This window comes from Microplitis mediator, chromosome 1 (assembly GCF_029852145.1).
Source record: "Microplitis mediator isolate UGA2020A chromosome 1, iyMicMedi2.1, whole genome shotgun sequence".
Classification (NCBI taxonomy): domain Eukaryota; kingdom Metazoa; phylum Arthropoda; class Insecta; order Hymenoptera; family Braconidae; genus Microplitis; species Microplitis mediator.
In genome coordinates, this window is record NC_079969.1 from 1,298,694 (window position 1) to 1,318,551 (window position 19,858).

The 19,858-nt window shown below is 26.7% G+C and overlaps 2 protein-coding genes across 2 annotated transcripts; one reads left to right on the forward strand and one right to left on the reverse strand.

The window, feature by feature from the left end:
• Positions 1-1,087: 1,087 nt before the first annotated feature.
• On the reverse strand, positions 1,088-18,097 carry LOC130678194 (Kv channel-interacting protein 1-like). Its single transcript, XM_057485264.1, has 5 exons — positions 17,825-18,097; positions 5,394-5,621; positions 3,653-3,723; positions 3,376-3,594; positions 1,088-3,296 (listed from the first exon to the last, which is right to left on the reverse strand). The coding sequence occupies exons 1-5, from the start codon at positions 18,000-18,002 to the stop codon at positions 3,186-3,188; spliced, it is 807 nt and encodes a 268-aa protein (XP_057341247.1). The 5' UTR covers positions 18,003-18,097; the 3' UTR covers positions 1,088-3,185.
• LOC130678188 (probable serine/threonine-protein kinase cdc7) lies at positions 13,370-16,620 on the forward strand. Its single transcript, XM_057485255.1, has 3 exons — positions 13,370-13,512; positions 13,830-14,048; positions 14,140-16,620. Exons 1-3 carry the CDS (start codon positions 13,429-13,431, stop codon positions 15,811-15,813), a joined length of 1,977 nt encoding a protein of 658 aa, XP_057341238.1. The 5' UTR covers positions 13,370-13,428; the 3' UTR covers positions 15,814-16,620.
• Positions 18,098-19,858: the final 1,761 nt, after the last annotated feature.

The window sequence follows — 19,858 nt, forward strand, 5'->3', positions numbered from 1 at the left end:
TTTACAATAAAATTTTTTTATTACTATTCTTGGATTTATTTTTAATAATAATAATATTTATGTATAGATAAATCACAAATAGAATTTCAACATTTTTTTTTAGGTACGTTATATATTTTTAATAATTAGTTATTATTTGATAATAATAATTATTAAAATAATTTAAGCTATTAAATATGTAGATAAAAATATTTAAATAAATTAACAAGATTTACAAACGTGAAAAAAAAATCGATGTATCGAATTTTAATTTCGAGGTATTGAGTAGAGAAGAAATCGATTAATTGGAATTATAGAAATTTTGGAAATTGGTTTATTATATCGCAAGTTTTTATTTATAGATTTATAGGAAATCGATTAATCGATTGTGTAAAATTTTAATTTATTGAAAAAAAAATAATCGATTTTAACAGATTTCGATAAAGCGGAATAAATACAATCGAGATATCGATTTTTCCACGGGTCGATTAATTGAACAAAAATAAAATCGATTAATCGATGTTCTCAATTTTAAATTTAATAAAGAGAAATAAAATTCGATTTTAGAAGATTTCGATAAATCGAAATGAAAACTTTATCGAGATATCGATTTTTCCACGGGTCGATTAATTGAACAAAAGTAAAATCGATTTTCTAAATTTTAAATTTAGTGAAAGGAAATGAAAATCGATTTTGGAATATTTCGATAAATCGGAATGAAAACAATCGAAATGACGACTTTTTATGGATCGATTAATTGAATAAAAATAAAATCGATTAATCGACTTTCTAAATTTTTAAATTAGTAAAGAGAAATAAAAATCGATTTTGGAAGATTTCGATAAATCGAAATGAAAACTTTATCGAGATATCGATTTTTTTCACGGGTCGATTAATTGGAATAACAAAAAAATTGATTAATTAATTCTACGATTTATCAGAACAAAATCGATAACTCGATAATAAGATTTCGAATAATCGATTAATCGATATCTTGTGCGACTTGCAATTATTTTTCGAGTTACATGAATATTTTACTCTCCTTTATTTGAATTTAAAAAATTAATAAATTTGTCTTCTTATTTAATTCCCAAAATTTTATTTTGACAAAAATTAGTAATTTTTTTTTCCTACTGCACTAATTCGACTTCTTTATAATTTTTTTTTTTTTATAATGAACGTGTGCCAAGTACTTGGCATTTTTGAAAGACACTGGGGTACAGTTTTTTTTTCTTTTTCTTTATTTTTTAATCATAGGAAAAGTGGAGCGAAATTAGGTCACAAATTAATTCAAAATTTTAAAAAATTTTATACTTCTCCCAAAAAAAAATCATGACGAATCCAAAAAAAAATTGAGTTCTCACTAAAATTCCACATTTCCCGATTTTTTTTTTTACTACACTGAGAAAAATAAATTATTTTTTTTCAATGTAATTCAGTAAAATGTCAATTTAAAATTGTGCTATTTAATTTTTTGACACATCGCAATTACTGTAGCGTGTAATTATATATATAAATATATATATATAGTCTGATATTTAAAAAAAAAATTATTTATCAGAATAAATAATTTATTTTTTGACAAGTGGCACTTTGCGTTATATATTTTTTTAAACAGCCAAAGAATAAAGACTTTAAAGATTTACCTGTAAGATTTAAAATTCAAAGAAGACATACAGGCTTTCAGATATAGATTCGATTAAGTTAAACATTAAAGATAAGACATTAAGTTGATAAATAAGATCAATTCCGCGACATTTTACCCGCGGACAAAATAACCGCAGGGTCATAAACGTCAGGAAAAGGCGTCGCGACTAAATATCACGAAAAAATATCAGTAGGTCTACTTATCTGCTGTCAAAATATGTGTCCAAATTTCCCAGCGTTTCAATATTATGCGTAAAAAAAATCATCAAAATTTTGTACATATCGATATTTTATGCCTAGAATATTTCACGTGTGATATTTTAGTATGAGATATTTTTTTATCTGATATTTTGTCTGTCGCATCAAAAAAATTCATAGCATTGCATGGAACCTCATAGAAATTCCTGTAGGAAAGTATGGATTTATATAAGAATTCATGTAGGAAACTGCGGGTACAGTCTTAATGAAATTTTATGCTTTTTATGATTTTGAAATTTAAAAATTATTTCGAACATAAAAAATATTTTTAAAAAATTTATTTTAAAAAGCAATGAGACTTTTTTTCATCACGCGAGTAAAGTAAGGCATAAAAATTAATACGGTTTGGCTCAGTTCGGGCAGTTCCGAATCTTTTCGGCAATCACCGGCGTTTTTTTCAGCCGTTAAGTCTGTCATTACTTACAAAATTAAAAAGTAAAAAACAAGTACATTATAGAAAATTTAAAAATAAAAACAAGCGAAATATTCAAATAAATTATAATTACGTCATAATCGGGAAAGTGCATAATATTTTTGTTTTATTTGACTTAAAATTTACGATGCGCCGAAGCGTGAGAGACTTTTTCTCATCACGCGGGTAATGTTTTACGTTGTTCTAACGCGGGTGCTGAAGGGTTAACGGATGCCCCTTCTTCCTTAAAAGGAAACTATCACGCATGCGCTCTTACATCTACATGGATAATTTATAGATAAATATAGACAGAGACATACAAATGTATATCGGGTGGGAGACAGCGTAGCTCGTAGTGGGGGTCAAGATTGAGGGGAAGTTCCGAGATAATGGAATCCGAATTAATGGAGTTCGACTGTATCTGGATTCTCATATGGGAAATTCATATGGGAAACTGTGGGTACCTGGATTTCCATATAGGAAATATAATTTTCTCAATTCCTAATCTATAAAAAATTTTCCATATGAATTTTGGCATCATTCACATCCCCATGGGAAATTTTCATTAAAACCCACATGAGAATCTATACTAGAATCCCATATGGATATGGCATGGTTCGGATTTCCATAGTAACCCATGTGGATTCCCATATAAATTTTTTTGATAGCTACCGATATTATGACTGATATTTAGACGTAACCCAGGAAAATTTAAATAAAATTATTGTGCCCGCGGGTGAATAGTCGCGATAAGTCTTAAGATGTCATTTTTGAAAAATTATTTTCGCCTTTTGGTACTAAAAAAAATTTATTTAAAAAAAAGTATAAAAAAAATTTTTTATTGATATAGATTTTTAATACTGAAATATGGTGATGATAATTAGAAATTTCATAATACGGTGTCGAGTGTATCGAGACTTTGAAGTAATTGTTCATCTTTTGAACACCACTGCACTAATTCCTCAATTGTTACAACTCCGTCTTTGTTGGCGTCCATTAGCTGTAAATTTTTTTAAATTTATTATAAATATGGAGAAAAAAAAAATGCGGGCAGTTATGGAGAAAGATCGGCGACTCACATGGAAAATTCGCTCGACGTGTTCTTTGGCAGCCAGCTGCGGCTCGAGAATCTGCGGCTGCGTGTAACGCCCGAGCATTTCGTAAATGGACCCGACGACGTCGAGCATTTCTTCTTTGCTGATCAATCCGTCGCCGTCGAGGTCGTAAAGTCCGAATACCCATTGAAGCTTTTCTTCGACTGACCCACGTGATACTTTTGAGAGTATCGCCAAAAATTCCTGAAGTTCATTTTGTTGTCAATATTTATTATTTTTAAAAATTTTTTTTGAGTTTTACCTCGAAACTTATTTTTCCCGCGTGCTTTCGCTTCATTGTATTGAATACGTAGTGAGCATACTGACTGGCGTCTGTAGGAAAATTTGTTAGTTTTAGTTTTGGAAATTTCTTTGAAATTTTCTTACGATTTATTGCATTTTACTTTAAATTAAAATTATGACTAAAGAATTGAATTTACATAAAAATTTATAAGGACCTTTTTTATAGAGAATTTAATTTTCTACAAATTTGGTCTCTTATATTTTTCTCATATTTTCCATAGTTCAGTCGTAATTTTAATTTTTATCTTTAGACAAAATTTTTTCAAAATTTATTACGTTTTACTTCCAATTAAAATTATGACTAAAGAATTGAATTTACATAAAAATTTATGAGAACCTTTTTTGTAGAGAATTTAATTTCCTAAATATTTGGTCTCTTATATTTTTCTCATATTTCGCATAGTTCAGCCGTAATTTTAATTTTTATCTTTAGACAAAATTTGAGTTACAAAATTTTTTAAAAATTTATTACGTTTTACTTCTAATTAAAATTATGACTAAAGAATTGAATTTACATAAAAATTTATAAGGATCGTTTTTATAGAAAATTTAATTTCCTAAATATTTTGTCTCTTATATATTTCTCATATTTCCCATAGTTCAGCCGTAATTCTAATTTTTATCTTAAGACAAAATTTAATTCAAAAATTTTCTTAAAATTCATTTCATTTTACTTTAAATTAAAATTATGATCAAAGAATTGGATTTACATAAAAATTCATGAGGACCTTTTTTGTAGAAAATTTAATTTCCTACAAATTTGGTCTCTTATATTTTTCTCATATTTTCCATAGCTCAGCCGTAATTTTAATTTTTATCTTTAGACAAAATTTTCTCAAAATTTATTACGTTTTACTTTAAATTAAAATTATGACTAAAGAATTGAATTTACATAAAAATTTGTGAGGACCTTTTTTGTAGAAAATTTAATTTCCTAAATATTTGGTCTCTTATATATTTCTCATATTTTCCATAGTTCAGCCGTAATTTTAATTTTTTTCTTTAGACAAAATTTAATTCAAAAATTTTCTTAAAATTCATTACATTTTACTTTAAATTAGAATTATGATCAAAGAATTGAATTTACATAAAAATTCATAAAGACCTTTTTTGTAGAGAATTTAATTTTCTCAATATTTGATCTCTTATATTTTTCTCATATTTCCCATAGTTCAGCCGTAATTTTAATTTTAATCTTAAGACAAAATTTCATTGGTAAAATTTTCTTAAAATTCATTTCATTTTACTTTGAATTAAAATTATGATCAAAGAATTGAATTTACATAAAAATTCATGAGGACCTTTTTTGTAGAAAATTTAATTTCCTAAATATTTGATATCTTATATTTTTCTCATATTTCCCATAGTTCAGCCGTAATTTTAATTTTTATCTTAAGACAAAATTTAATTCAAAAATTTTCTTAAAATTTATTACGTTTTACTTCTAATTAAAATTCTGTCTAAATTATTGACTTTATTCAAAAATTTACAAGGATCTATTTTGTAGAGAATTCAATTTCCTAAATATTTGGTCTCTTATATTTTTTTCATATTTCCCATAGTTCAGTCGTAATTTCAATTTTATTTTTCTAACGATCATAATTTCGAGAATTCTGATCATAAATTACAAATATCGATCTATAAATATGTATTCGATATTTCTCGTCAAAAAAATATGTATATATATTTATTAAACTCACCACCCTGTGGAAAAAATTGTGAAAAAATTTGCTTGAATCCTTGCTCATCAACAAGACCAGTAGGACACTCCTGTTTAAACCCCCGGTAAATTAATTGTATTTCCTTGCGAGTAAATCGTGTCGTTGCCGCAAGCGTTGCCAATTGCTCCGGGCAATGGCGACCTAATGGAATACTAGCGGCTCCAGATGTTCCTAAAACGTCCGTGACATCCTCAAGCTCATCGTCCTCTGGAAGAGTCGAATGAGAACCACAACTGCCAAGACTGTACGTTTTTTTTTTCCTCGTCTCGAGACTTTTTATTACTACTAATTTTATTTTTATTATCTCTACTTACAATTCGTGCCAATTTAATATAAATGTGCCACTTATACTGTTTATTTAAAACATAATTTATTATTTTATCGTAATTATTGTACCTACTCATTTATTTTTTCTTCATCAGCTTTTTTCAGATAAAAACTACCGACACACGTGCTGTTGAGTGCAGATATTTAGTAATCAAGCAACAAAATAATTACACACAGAAAAAAATAATTTCTGGGTGCAAGAATTTTTTTGTATTATAAATTGAACACAAAAATTTTCTTGGGACGAGAAAAAATTTATTGACTCAAAAAGTTTTTTCTTGCTCTGAGAAAATCCATTCTCGCTGTAAGAAAATTTCTGTTTTCAATTCATAATGCAAAAAATTTCTTGGGCTGGGAAAAAATTTTCTTGGGGCGAGTCAAAAATTCTTGTGCCAAGAAATCCTTTTTTTCTGTGCAGTTATTATATTAATTAGTTGCCTTTATTTTTTATTATTGACGTAATTTTAAGTGAAAAAGGGGTAAGTTGATCAGCTGAAGAATTTTATTTGTTATCGGACTGACCGACATATTTTATCACGATCGACTACAGAATTTTTTTCTTTTTTTTTAAGACTTGAGCTGACAGATTTAAATATTTAATAAAAAATATAGACAACTTTGATGAATTATTTATTTATTTTCAATCATTCATTCGAGTAATCGATAGAGACTTGAGGAATTATAAATTTTAAATTATATGCAATTTATAGTTCAAGGTTTAAATTTTTGAACTGTATGTATATATGTATATATATTAGGGATGTGCAAATAGTGTACGAATTGAATATTGATGTTCGATTCGAACTTTGAATGGAACAATTCAAATTATTTGTAAGTTCTCGAATTATTCAATTGAAATTTGAATATTTGGCGCGAATTTTAAATAAAAAAAGTTTTATCTAATTTATGATAAATTATGCGTAAATTTATTACAATAATTCAGACTTTTCGAATCGAATATTGATGTTCGATTAGAAATTTGAATCGAAGAATTCGAATTATTAAGTTGAAATTTGAATATTTGGCGCGAATTTTGAATAGAAAAACTTTTATCTAATTTATGATAAATTATGCGTAAATTTATTATAAAGTTCAGACTTTTCGAATCGAATGTTAATGTTCGATTAGAAATTTGAATCGAATCATTCGAATTATTTTGTTGAAATTTGAATATTTGGCGCGAATTTCGAATGAAAACAGTTTTATCTAATTTATGATAAATTTATTACGATAATTCACTAATAATTTAGACTTTTTGAATCGAATATTGATGTTCGATTAGAAATTTGAATCGAAGAATTCGAATTATTCAGTTGAAATTTGAATATTTGGCGCGAAATTTAAATAGAAAAAGTTTTATCTAATTTATGATAAATTTGTTACAATAATTTACTAATAATTCAGACTTTTTGAATCGAATATTGATGTTCGATTAGAAATTTGAATCAAATAATTCGAATATTTAATTGAAATTTGAATATTTGGCGCGAATTTTGAATTTAAAAAAGTTTTATCTAACTAATAAATTTTTCGAATTGTGCTTACGTTCAAATCATTCACACACTCTTAATATACACATATATATGTATATATATATATATATATATATATATATATATATATAGAAACAGGGAGAGACAGAGAGAGAGAGAGAGCTATAGGATAAGACACTAATTAATTAATAATTCAAAAAAAATTATGTAATCTAATAACTAATTACTATAATTAAAATAATTAATTAATATTTACAAATAATATAGACTGTAGATATTTACTTAAATATCAAGCGGTCTATTCATGCTAAATTTATATTAATAAAATTTTATAATTAACATGCCTTCTAATTATAATTATAATAATAACTATATTTTAAATTTATCTATAACTATTTTAAACTATGAAAGATATATATGTTATATATTAAATGTAACTAATGACTGACTATATAGTTTTACTCTAAATGTTATTAGATAGAAAAAAACAGAGAAAAAATAGAAAATAAATTTTTATTTTTAATTTAATCGAGAATTTAATATCGAACATTAAGTCGATATCTGTAATTTAATTAATGAAAAATCGATCGATTGATTAATGAAATTACTAAAATCGAGTTTATATTTTAAACTTTCGAGTTTCTATTTTCCGATACGTAAAAAAAAAACTTTTTTAAATAAAAAGACAAAAGTTTTTAATTAATTCCTAATTTTTCTTTTAATTTCTATGAATTTTAATTAAAATCTCATAACCTAATTAAATTAATTAAAATGCTAATTATCAATAAAATATTTTCTTAAAATTATTAATTACCATAAAAGTTCAAATTTAAAATCAATTTAAGCCATAAGTTATTTAAATACTGCGGTAACCTATGGATTAATATATAATATATAAATATATAAACATATATTGAGGTAAATGTCACAGTATCGCTATAAAATAATTAACTTTTTAAAAATGAATATTTACATTTACATTTAAAAAAAAAAGTATTTGAGATGGCAGCGGAAATTTGAAATTCACAGGATCCAGGTTCGAGCCCAGCCGGGATTTAAAAAAAAAAAAATTCGTAATCCCTCTCAGTAAAGTCCTCACCTATAGGTCTAGTAAATTTTTTTTTTTTTTCAAACTTCCCGCCAAAAAAACTGAAATTTTTCTAACATCTAGAAAATTTAATCACGAAAACAGGGAAAAGTTTCGGGGCTGGCCCGCAGGGTCAACTGTCTTCCAAATTTTTTTTCGCGATCTAATTTTTTTTTTTTTTTTAATAAGTCCGGAAAATTTTTTACTATTTTATAAAATTAAAAAAATTTCCTAGGCTTTTTCCGGTGTCAAATTTTATGAAATGTAGAAAATTTTCCAGACTTTCTTTAGTGTAAAATTTTATGAAATTTAAAAATTTCCCAGACATTTTTCAGTGTAAAATTTCCCAGGCTTTTTTCAGTGTAAAATTTCATGAAATTTCAAAATTTCCCAGGCATTTTTCAGTGTAAAATTTCCCAGTCTTTTATTAGTGCGAAATTTCAAAATTTCCCAGACTTTTTTCAGTGGAAAATTTTATGAAATTTAAAAAATTTCCCCGGCTTTTTTCGGTGTAAAATTTCCCAGGCTTTTTTCAGAGTAAAATTTCATGAAATTTCAAAATTTCCCAGACTTTTTTGGGTGGAAAATGTTATGAAATTAAAAAAATTTTTCGACTTTCTTTAGTGTAAAATTTTATGAAATTTAAAAAATTTCTCCGGCTTTTTTCGGTGTAAAATTTCCCAGGTTTTTTTCAGTGTAAAATTTCATGAACTTTCAAAATTTCCCAGGTTTTTTTCAGTGTAAAATTTACCAGGCTTTTATCAGTATAAAATTTCATGAAATTTCGAAATTTCCCAGACTTTTTTCGGCGGAAAATGTTATGAAATTTAAAAAATTTTTCGACTTTCTTTAGTGTAAAATTTTATGAAATTAAAAAAATTTCCCCGCCTTTTTCCGGTGTAAAAATTAACGAAATTTTATAAAAAGATTTTTTCACAGGACAAATATCCCAATTATATTTATCTTGTTTTTTAAATAATACAAAACAATAAATTTCAATACTGATACATTTACCTCAAACTAAATAACTACGCAGTTAACCCGGGAATATATTGAGGTCGTCATGGTAACCCTGGAGGCTGATGAAGCCAAAGCTCCTATTGCTAAATAAATATATATATATATATATATCTATATAGTTATCACTAAAAAAATATAAACTCTCTGACAGCATCTTTTATCTCACTCTCTCATGTCCTCTTACCCTTTTTCTATAGAAGCCGTCACCAACTACCACACAATATTATTATTTATCCCCTTAATGTCTCATACTCTCTACCCCTATCTAAACCCAGGCAATACGTCTCCAAAGCTTTCAACCCCATCCCTTGAGCTGCCTACCCTCCAATTTTTTCCTGATAAAATAAAAAAAAATATTTTCCTCTCAAGATTTCAAGGCTGCAATTAATCATGTCTTGCTAAAATAATTTATCATCCCTATCTTAATTTTTTTTTACATCCATACACTCCAATTGCCATATCTTCATTCCAGATAATTAATTACTCACAATTTTTTTTTTTTAAATGAACCCAAGTTTAAATTTACGAGCGCTCGATAAATCTATCACTTTTTGGGGTTTTTTCATTATTTACCGTAAACTATTGGAGTTACGACAAAATTTGTTAGGACCTTTTTTGTAGGGAATTTAATTCCCTACAAAAATGATCTCATACATTTTTTTCATATCTTTGATAGCTTGGCCACAATATTAATTTATAGGAAAAATAAAAAAAAATCTTGTGGAAATTTTTAATTGTCTTGTACTTAAAACCAAAATAACTTCGAAAATATCAAGTGTACGGGAAAATTATCTCAGATAATTTTTGTAGGGAATTAAATTTCCTACAAAATTGGTCCTTATGACTTTTGCGTTATCTCCAATAGTTTAGCCAGAATTGGAGGTCAATCATCTGGAACCTGATCGCTGCCTAAATTTTTTTTCTCAACCAGCACAAAAAAAAATTGTAATTAAAAAAAAAGGAAGGAATAGACAAAAGAAGATGAAAGAAATTTGTATTTCTCGAGCGAGCACTACAGTCGTGATAGTGTGGAAAAGCTACTTCTATTTTTTTTACATTTCAACCCTTCAATTTTTTTTTTAAGAATTTTTCAAAAAAAAAATGAGTAATTTACTGACTTACTTTTTTCGCGACTTTTCCTTACGGCTTTCATTGTATTATTTTCCGACTACAATCAATAATTTTTTTTACTAATTATTAATAATAAATTAACCACCAGCACTGGAAAAAAAAATTTTTATATTTTTTTTTGACGAGTTTAATTTTTAAAAAATTATCAATTCAAAAATTACCGCTATTTTTATTAATGAATTTTTTTATTGCTTGTCTTGATAAGACGTTTGTTTATTTAATTTATATATTTTTTATGATAACAGATAAGTGATAACTTGCTAATGAGCTTGCGAACACTGGAAGCATGAAAAGCACAAGAGAGATTGCGAGCTTGCGGACGAATATGCGCGCGCGCGTTACGCAGAAGCTTTTAAATTTTAACTTTTGCGCAAAATTACTGCGCAGCTATCGTGGCCTTTGTAATAAATATATAATATATATATACATATGTATATATATAAATATATATATTTTTTATAACTTTTTCCTATCAAATATCGATACTTTGATTTTTTTTTCCCAATCGTTTTTTTTTTTAATGATTAAAAAAAATTAATTGCAGTTAAAATTTAATTATTTTGGTAATTAAAATTTAATCTTAATGAGATTTTAATTAAATTTAAAAAATTTGTTTAATTAAATTCCTTTTAAAATTCAAATGAAATTTTATCGCTGATTTTTTTTTTTAAATTTAGCGGTAATGAGTTATGTGATCCTGAAGTTTAATTTTATTTTGAACAATTAAATTTGAAGAAAAAAAAAAAAGAAAAAAAATGCACATGTAGAAAATTAAAGAGACTATAAGTGCAATTTTTTTGAATATTTTTTTTTTGAATAATTTATTGGTTTTTTAAAAATCAAAAAATTATTAGACGTCGGCTAACTTCAGTATCATTGAGTTTTCTGTTTAAATTTTAAATACTGAAATAACATTTGATTATTTATTCTATTTATATATTTATTTAAATGTTGATGTAAGATATTATTTTTAAACTTTTTATGTAAATAAAAAATTTTTACGATGGATTTGAAAATTTGAAAAAAATTTAAGTGTCAGTTGTCTGCAATTTTATGTCACTAAATTTTAGACGTGAATTTTTAATTTTTTGGTAATGACGCGACAGTAGACGTCAAATTTATTTTTTTTAATACTGAGCGGCAAATTTAAAAAAATTTTCCAAAAATTTACTCTAATGTATTTTTTTTTATTTTACTGTCAATAATTTTTTAATTTAAAAAACAAAATTAGCCCGCGATCTGTAGCATGAATTTTTGCATGGCAGTAAAATTATCTGACAGGTGAAAATTTAAAAATTCAAATTTAAAAATTTTATGCTGAAGTCAGTAGACAACTAAAAATTTTCGGAGTTTTTTTTTTTAATCAATCGCAAAAATTTTGAAAAATAAAAATATTCAGTAGGAAATTTAAAAAACTACAGGTGTAATTTTTTAAAATATTTTTTTTTGTAATTTATCATTTTTAAAAAATTCAAAAAATTATCAGACGTCAGCTCACTTCAGTATCAGTTACAAATTTTTGGATTGTTTTTTTCAACAAATAAATTACACGTAGAAAATTTATGATACTGAAGTTAGCCGACGTCTAATAATTTTTGAACTTTATTTGAAACGATAAATAATAAAAAAAAAATATTTGAAAAAATTGCACTTATAGTTTTTTAAATTCTCTACATGTGCAATTTTTTAGTTTTTTTCTTTTTTTAAATTCCACCGTCGAAAAAAAAATCCGAAAATTATCAATTGTCTGTTAACTTCAGGATCATGAAAATTTAATAAACTATAGGTGCAATTTTTCAAAATATTTTTTTTTAGTCAATCGTTTTTAAAAAAATTCAAAAACTGTCAGACGTCTGCTAACTTCAGTTTCATATTTATTATATCAAAAATAAAAAAACTTACAATTGTCATCTGTCAGCTGTCACTTTATTTTATTGTCAAAACCACAAAAATTATCACTCGTCTGTAACCTTCATCCCGGCAGTCCCATAAAATTTAAATTTTAAAAAATAATAATTCCCGCCAATTGTATTTATTCAAAAAAAAATTAATTTTCTTATCACTGTCACTGTCACTGTAAAAAACTCCACTTATTTAAATATTTATTTTATCAAAAATAAAAAAACTTAACAATTATCATCTGTCAGCTGTCACTTTATTTTATTGTCAAAACCACAAAAATTAATGATACTGAAGTTAGCAGACGTCTCATAATTTTTGGATTTTTTTTTTAGACGATAAAACATAAAAAAAAAAATGTTTGAAAAAATTGCACCTGCAGTTTTTTAAATTTTCTACGTGTGCAGATTTTTATTTTATTTTTTTGCAATTGATTTGTTGGAATCCGAAAATTCAAAAATTTTTAAATGTCTGCTAACTTCAGGATCATAAAAATTATCACTCGTCTGTTACCTTCATCCCGACAGTCCCATAAAATTTAAATTTTCAAAAATAATAATTCCCGCCAATTTTATTTATTCAAAAAAAAATTAATTTTCTTATCACTGTCACTGTCACTGTAAAAAACTCCACTTATTTAAATATTTAACTTTCAAAATAAAAAATCTACGTCACGTTTAACCTAAAACTTGGATACCATCACCACCAACTTTTTTATCTTCATCTTCCTGATAAAAAAAATATTTCCCTAAACTAAAAATCACACGACCCTATAAATTATAACTATAAGTAACTAAATACATAAATATATAAATATATGTCCATACATTTATTATATAAAATATATACTGTAATATATGAGCGGCCATTTTGTTTTTAACCCCAAGCCCAAACAAAAAAAAACATTCAGAAGATAGAACACGCTGACAGTTTTGAATTTAATTGTTGGTTAATTATTTAAAAATTATTTACCTCATTAAGTGCAATTATTATAGTAATTTAATAATAATTAATATTTAAATAAATATATATAAAAATATATATAAAGAATTTAAAAATGGATGAAGTAAATCTTCGTAGACTTTCTTATAAAGAATTGCAGTCTCTAGCTGCCAGATTTTGTGTTCCTGGCAACATTAAGGTAAATTTAATTACAATTATAATTATTAATTAAGTGCACTAATTAATTTTTTAATTAATTAATTAATTCAAAAAAAAATTATCGGAAAAAAAGTTGAGGTTATGGAAAAAAATTTTTTTTTAATTTTTTATTACTGAGAAAATTAATCAATTAATTAATTAATTAATTAACTAATTAATTAATTTTATTAATAAAAAAATTAAACCAAAGAATTTTTTTTTACTTGAATCAGTTGATTATTTTCAAAAATTCAAATTAATTATTGATGAATTAATTAATGAGCGACTAATTAATAAATTAATTTGTTTATTTTATAGAAAGACATAATGATTAAGGTGATAATTGCCGCCCAGCGCAATGATTATTACGAAGTAAGAAATATATTAAGTGGAATCCAGCATACGCGCAAGAAACGTTTTAAACATTTGAAATTAATGGACGAGAATCAACTGATAGTAAATCCAGCGCACAATCAGATGTATCACAATAATTTTATGCAGAACACGCGGCCTATGTCAGTGCCACCAATACCTTGGGTAAGAAACCTTGTAATTTAATTTCCAAACCCTAGTAGACTGGAGTCCATGACTTTCAACCTCTACCAGTACTAAAAATTTAAATTTACAGGCGTCAAGTAAATTGGAAGTGTCATCAGTAACGACTCCAGTCCATCACTACCTGATCCAACACTACCAGAACACATTTCTCAATACGTTCCCTCCAGCTTCACCCACACCCTCAATTTTATCTCTCCCACCCTCTCTGTCCCCTTACCCCCCTCCTCCCCTGACCCCATTTCCTCCCGCCCCTGGCCCACTAGCTTCTCTGCTCCTGCCCCCTCGCAAGGACCCATCCTGGCCGGCCCCTATAATGGACCTGCGTGTCGACCAATCGCAGACCGACCAGTCTTCGCCCCTAGATCTCCAACGGAAGACCATTTTGCTGACCAGTCAGCATCAGCCCCTGCCTCCAGAGTGTTCAGTTCTCAAGCAGTTACTCCAGTCGTCATTAAACAGCAAAGAACCCGATGATTCCGATACAATGACAGCCAATACCGACAGTACCGACGAAGCTTCTATTAATAACGACAATTCCTACATTCATTCATATGAAAATCCTCCGCCATATACTCCCCGTACTTCATTTACTCCCCAACTTCAATTTAATCCCCACTCCGAGTCACTTAACCCCCACTCTGATCTTCCACTTTACCCCCACTCAACTCCTAACCTTCAACTTCATTCCCAACTTAATCCCAACCTTCAAATTCTCCCCTACCCCAATCCTAATCTTCAACTTCATCCCCACTCTCAGTCTCAACTTCACCCCCAATCTCAGTCTCAACTTCACCCCCACTCTCAGTCTCAACTTCACCCCCACTCTCAGTCTCAACTTCACCCCCACTCTCATTCTCAACTTCACCCCCACTCTCAGTCGCAACTTCAACTTCAATCCCAATTAGTATCAGCAGATTTATGGGATTACCAATCAATCCAATCAATAAATAATCAGCAATTAGATTCTGAATTAGAAATTACATCCTACGAATCATCAAATAAAATGAATGTAATTCATAATTACGAGCAATACAACTACAGTTCAATTGAACAAAATGAAGTACAGTCTGAAGAAAAAAATACAAATTACTACCAAGACATCAACGAAAACAAAAATGGCTACTCCATTAATTACGAGCATCGATACAATAATAATTACATCAATAATTACAATTCTAACCCCACTGATGACAGGTGTAATTTGAATGACAGTTACGACAATGAGTCATTCGACAACTACGTGGACAACGAGAGCATTAATGCCAATGGGCATGACTACATTAATTGCCAGGGGTTCAAAACAAAGGATTGTTTGATTAACAACAACCAGCATGGAGAGAACGACAGTAATATCAATGAGCCGCTGAAGGATTTGATTAATTACTCGAACACTTGGACAGTTTGTTCGAACAAATCTCTTACGGACAAGAGTTTGTCCGCGACATCTATCGGCTCGTGCGAGGAAACGAGGGACGGAACTAATGGCGGGCAGTTGGAAAGTATTTTGAATATACGGGATGTTAATGACGGCAATGAAGTTGATGAAGAGAAAATCAGTCAGACTTCGAGCGTTTACTGTTACTCGGAGCCGGTGACTTCTCCGAGGTTAAATTACGAGGGAGACAAAGTTAGAAATTTTAAATTAATTGCGGAAAAGAGGAGACATTTGTTTGGGATTAAGTACAAAGTTTATGATGACTCGCGCACTGGGAGAGCTATGAGTCAGTTTGAGTCTCGCGATTAAAATTTAAGGGTTTTTTTTCTTTTGTTTGATTTTTTTTTGGTTATAAATACGATTTTGAGAACTTGGGTTTTTTAAATTACGGCGGGAATATTTAAATTGGCGGGAAAAATTTTTAAATTATGGAAAAGTTTTTGGAGTTCCGGTGATTGCTGGGAATTTTTGGCTTGAGGTAAAAAATGGCGGGAGAACGGAAAATTTGAATTGCGGTGATTGTAATTTTGAATTTTATTTAAATTATGAATTTAAATAAATTTTGATTTGAGCGCCCGCCATTTGAAATTCGCGCGCGCGCTGATTTAGATGTAGGGAAATTTCAAACGAAGTCGATAAAAATTGACATGGAAAATTATGATTCTGGAAAATTACTGGAAATTTATATTTTTAAAATCCAAGAGCTTAAAATTTTGAAATTATTTTTTTATTTTTAAATAAAATATTATGAGAATTTATGAAAATATAAAGGGAGTCATAAATATAAAATGAAGTTTATGCATTGAGGTTCAATGCAAGTTGAAATTTTATTATTTATAAAAAAAAGTTAATTATGTTTTTTTTTTTTTTTATTTTTATTTTTGAAATCTGATGAAAATTTGATAGATGAAAATTTGGAAGTTATTTTTTTTTAGGCTGATAACTTATGAACTGAAGTTTGTAACACTTTTTTAAATTTGGTACTGAGTTTTTTTTGATGAGAAAAGGAATATGAGAATTGAGTATTTGAGTATGAAAGTGATGGAAAAATATGAAAATATGTAAGAGATATTTTGTAATACAGTTTTTTGATAAATAAAAAGAGTTTGTAACTCACGAGAACAAGTGATTTATTTTTTTGATTTAATTTTTAGTATTTGGCTGCATGATTATTGAGAATTAAAAAAAAACGCGGGAAAAATTGGATTTGAAAATTTGAAATACGAATCAAAGTTCGATAAATCGATTTTTTTTTGTTTCGATTATTAAAATATCGTTACTCTGAAATTTTGAATTTTAGAAAAATTCTCATGCCTCAAAAAAAATTATTCGATAGATCGAGTATAAAAAATCGATACATCGACTACTCAAAAAATTGATATATCGATTACTAAAACATCGATATGTCGAAATTTCAAATTCTTTAGAAAAGTTCTTGTCTCAAAAAAATTTATTCGATATATCGAATTTAAAAAATCGATATATCGATTACTTTAAAAAACCGATAGCTCGAAATTTTCAAATTCCTCATACAAACACTCGATGTATCGATTATTAAAAAAATCGATATATCGATTAAGAAACAATCGATATATCGAAATTTTCAAATTCTGTAGAAAAGTTCTTATGTCTTGAAAAAAATTATACCGATGTATCGATTATCAAAAATCGATGTATCGATTACTTTAAAAAGTCAATAGCTTGAAATTTTCAAATTCCTCATAAAAACACTCGATACATCGATTATTGAAAAAATCAATATATCAATTAAGAAACAATCGATATATCAATTAAGAAACAATCGATATATCAATTAAGAAACAATCGATATATCAATTAAGAAAAAATCGATATGTCGAAATTTTTAAATTCTGTAGAAAAGTTCTTATGTCTCGAAAAAAATTATACCGATATATCGATTATCAAGAATCGATGAATCGATTACTTTCAAAAATTGATAGCTTGAAATTTTCAAATTCCCCATATAACCACTCGATATATCGATTATTTAAAAAATCGATATATCGATTGAGAAACAATCGATATATCGAAATTTTCAACTTCAAAAAAAAAATTATTCAATTTTAACTCGAAAGTTTAAACTCACTATCGATCGATTAATTACTATCGAAGTACAATAGTTTCGATATCTCGATTGTCGAAATAAATCGATATCCGTAACTTCAATCTACACACTATCGATTATTTAAATTCACCAATTAAATAAATAATTTAAAAATATACCAAACTTTCATTCAAAAAACTAAAATTTTATGCACGCATGCAGTAATTAATTGTCTCTAATTAATCAAAAACTTACCAGCTGTATCTTGGGAATGAAATTTTTCTTTAACGTAATTAATAATTCGTACAGGAATAGATTTACGTCTAACGTTAAATAAAACTTCACTATCACGGCATTTTGAAGTACTCGGTTGCGCTGACGTAACAGAAACTGTTGACTTTCTTCTCTCCGCTGTCACATGTACCGAATACATCGACGATATAATTATAATATCAATTGAAACAAATAGAAGTTAAGTTTACTTGCAGATAAATACTTTTTATATTTATTTGACGAGACAACAGCTTCGACTGCAGTCTGAACCCAAACTGGAATATTTGAATTTTTTACCCCTCGCTCATACTTGAAAGTATAAAAGGTAAAAAAGAATAAAAATAGAAGAAAAAAATAAAAAATGGGTAAAAAGATGATACATACATTCATATATTTAACTTATATACATGCACACACGAATCAGTAAATTAGAGTGTGCGTAAGTGTGTAGGTGTGTGGTGTAGAATCTTTTTATATGTACTTCACTTTAATGAGATACTTAAAACGCGGTACTAATTACTCCAGTGGTTTACATAAGTCTCCCGACACTTTTTTAACTCTGCGGTTTTATTTTTAAATAGAATATAGAAATATTTAAAAAAAAAAAAAAATTTTAATTTTAACTCTAATTATTTTAAAAAATTTTTAAATTTCATAAATTTTAATTTAAATGATTAATTAATAATTCATATCGATTTTTGTTTGAACGATGCGATATATTTTGAAACGATTCGATTCGATATATTCCGAGATATCGATTCGATACGATATTTAACTTCGATTCGATATATTTCGAGATATCGATTATTATACATTTGATACGATATTAAACTTCAATTCGATGTCTTTCGATATATCGATTATTTTTTAAGAAATATAAAAAAAAATTTGAGTTATCGATTGTTAAACATTTGATTTGATACGATATTAAACTTCGATTCGATATATTTCGAGATATCGATTATATTTCAATCGATTATCATACATTCAATTCAATGCCAAATTTAACTTCAATCCGATATATTTCGAGATATCGATTATTATACATTCGAATCGATATATTTCGAGATATTGATTATATTTCAATCGATACTCTATAACAAAATTCGAGATATCGATAATCATACATTCAATTCAATTCAATGCCAAATTTAACTTCAATTCGATATATTTCGAGATATCGATTATTATACATTCGATTCGATATATTCCGAGAAATCGATTATTTTCCAATAAATACGAAACACAAAAACTCGAGATATCAATTATTATACATTCGATTTGATACGATATTAAATTTCAATTCGATATCTTTCAAGATATCGATTATTTCCAATTTCTACATCGCGATTTCCCTTCAAATTTTCACTTTCTTCCATAAAAAAAAAATTCCCTCCTAAAAACAAAATTTTAAAAAAATAATTCAAATAATTCCATAAAAAAGTTCAATTAAAAAATAATTTATTTAAACATATTTCATATATTTTTTAGCTTATATACTTCTTATATATTTATAATCATATTATTTATAAATCTATATATATTTATTTAAAATAATAATGAAAATAGCACAGTAAGTTTAAATTAAAATTTACAATATGAATGAAAAAAAAAAAAAATTCTTTGGTTTTGAACACTTAAGTGGTTATTTAAATGCACTCATTTAATAAGTTGATATACATGTACATATATATTTAATCCACTTCAATTTCATTCATATATTTATACATCAAAATTTAAAAAATAATAATAATTAGAAAAAAAAAAAAAAAAAAAAAAAAACATTTTAAAAATTTAATAGAAATTTTATTTCAGTAATTTGCAATTAATACAAAATTATTATTATTAATTTTTTCTTTTTCCATATATATATTGATACTATTATAATATATAGCAAGTGAAATAAATTAGCGACAAACATTAATAAGCTAAAATTTTATATACAGTAGCGTTCTTAAAAATATAATTATTTATTATTAATAATAAATTAATATAATTAATTGTTCACTCATTTTT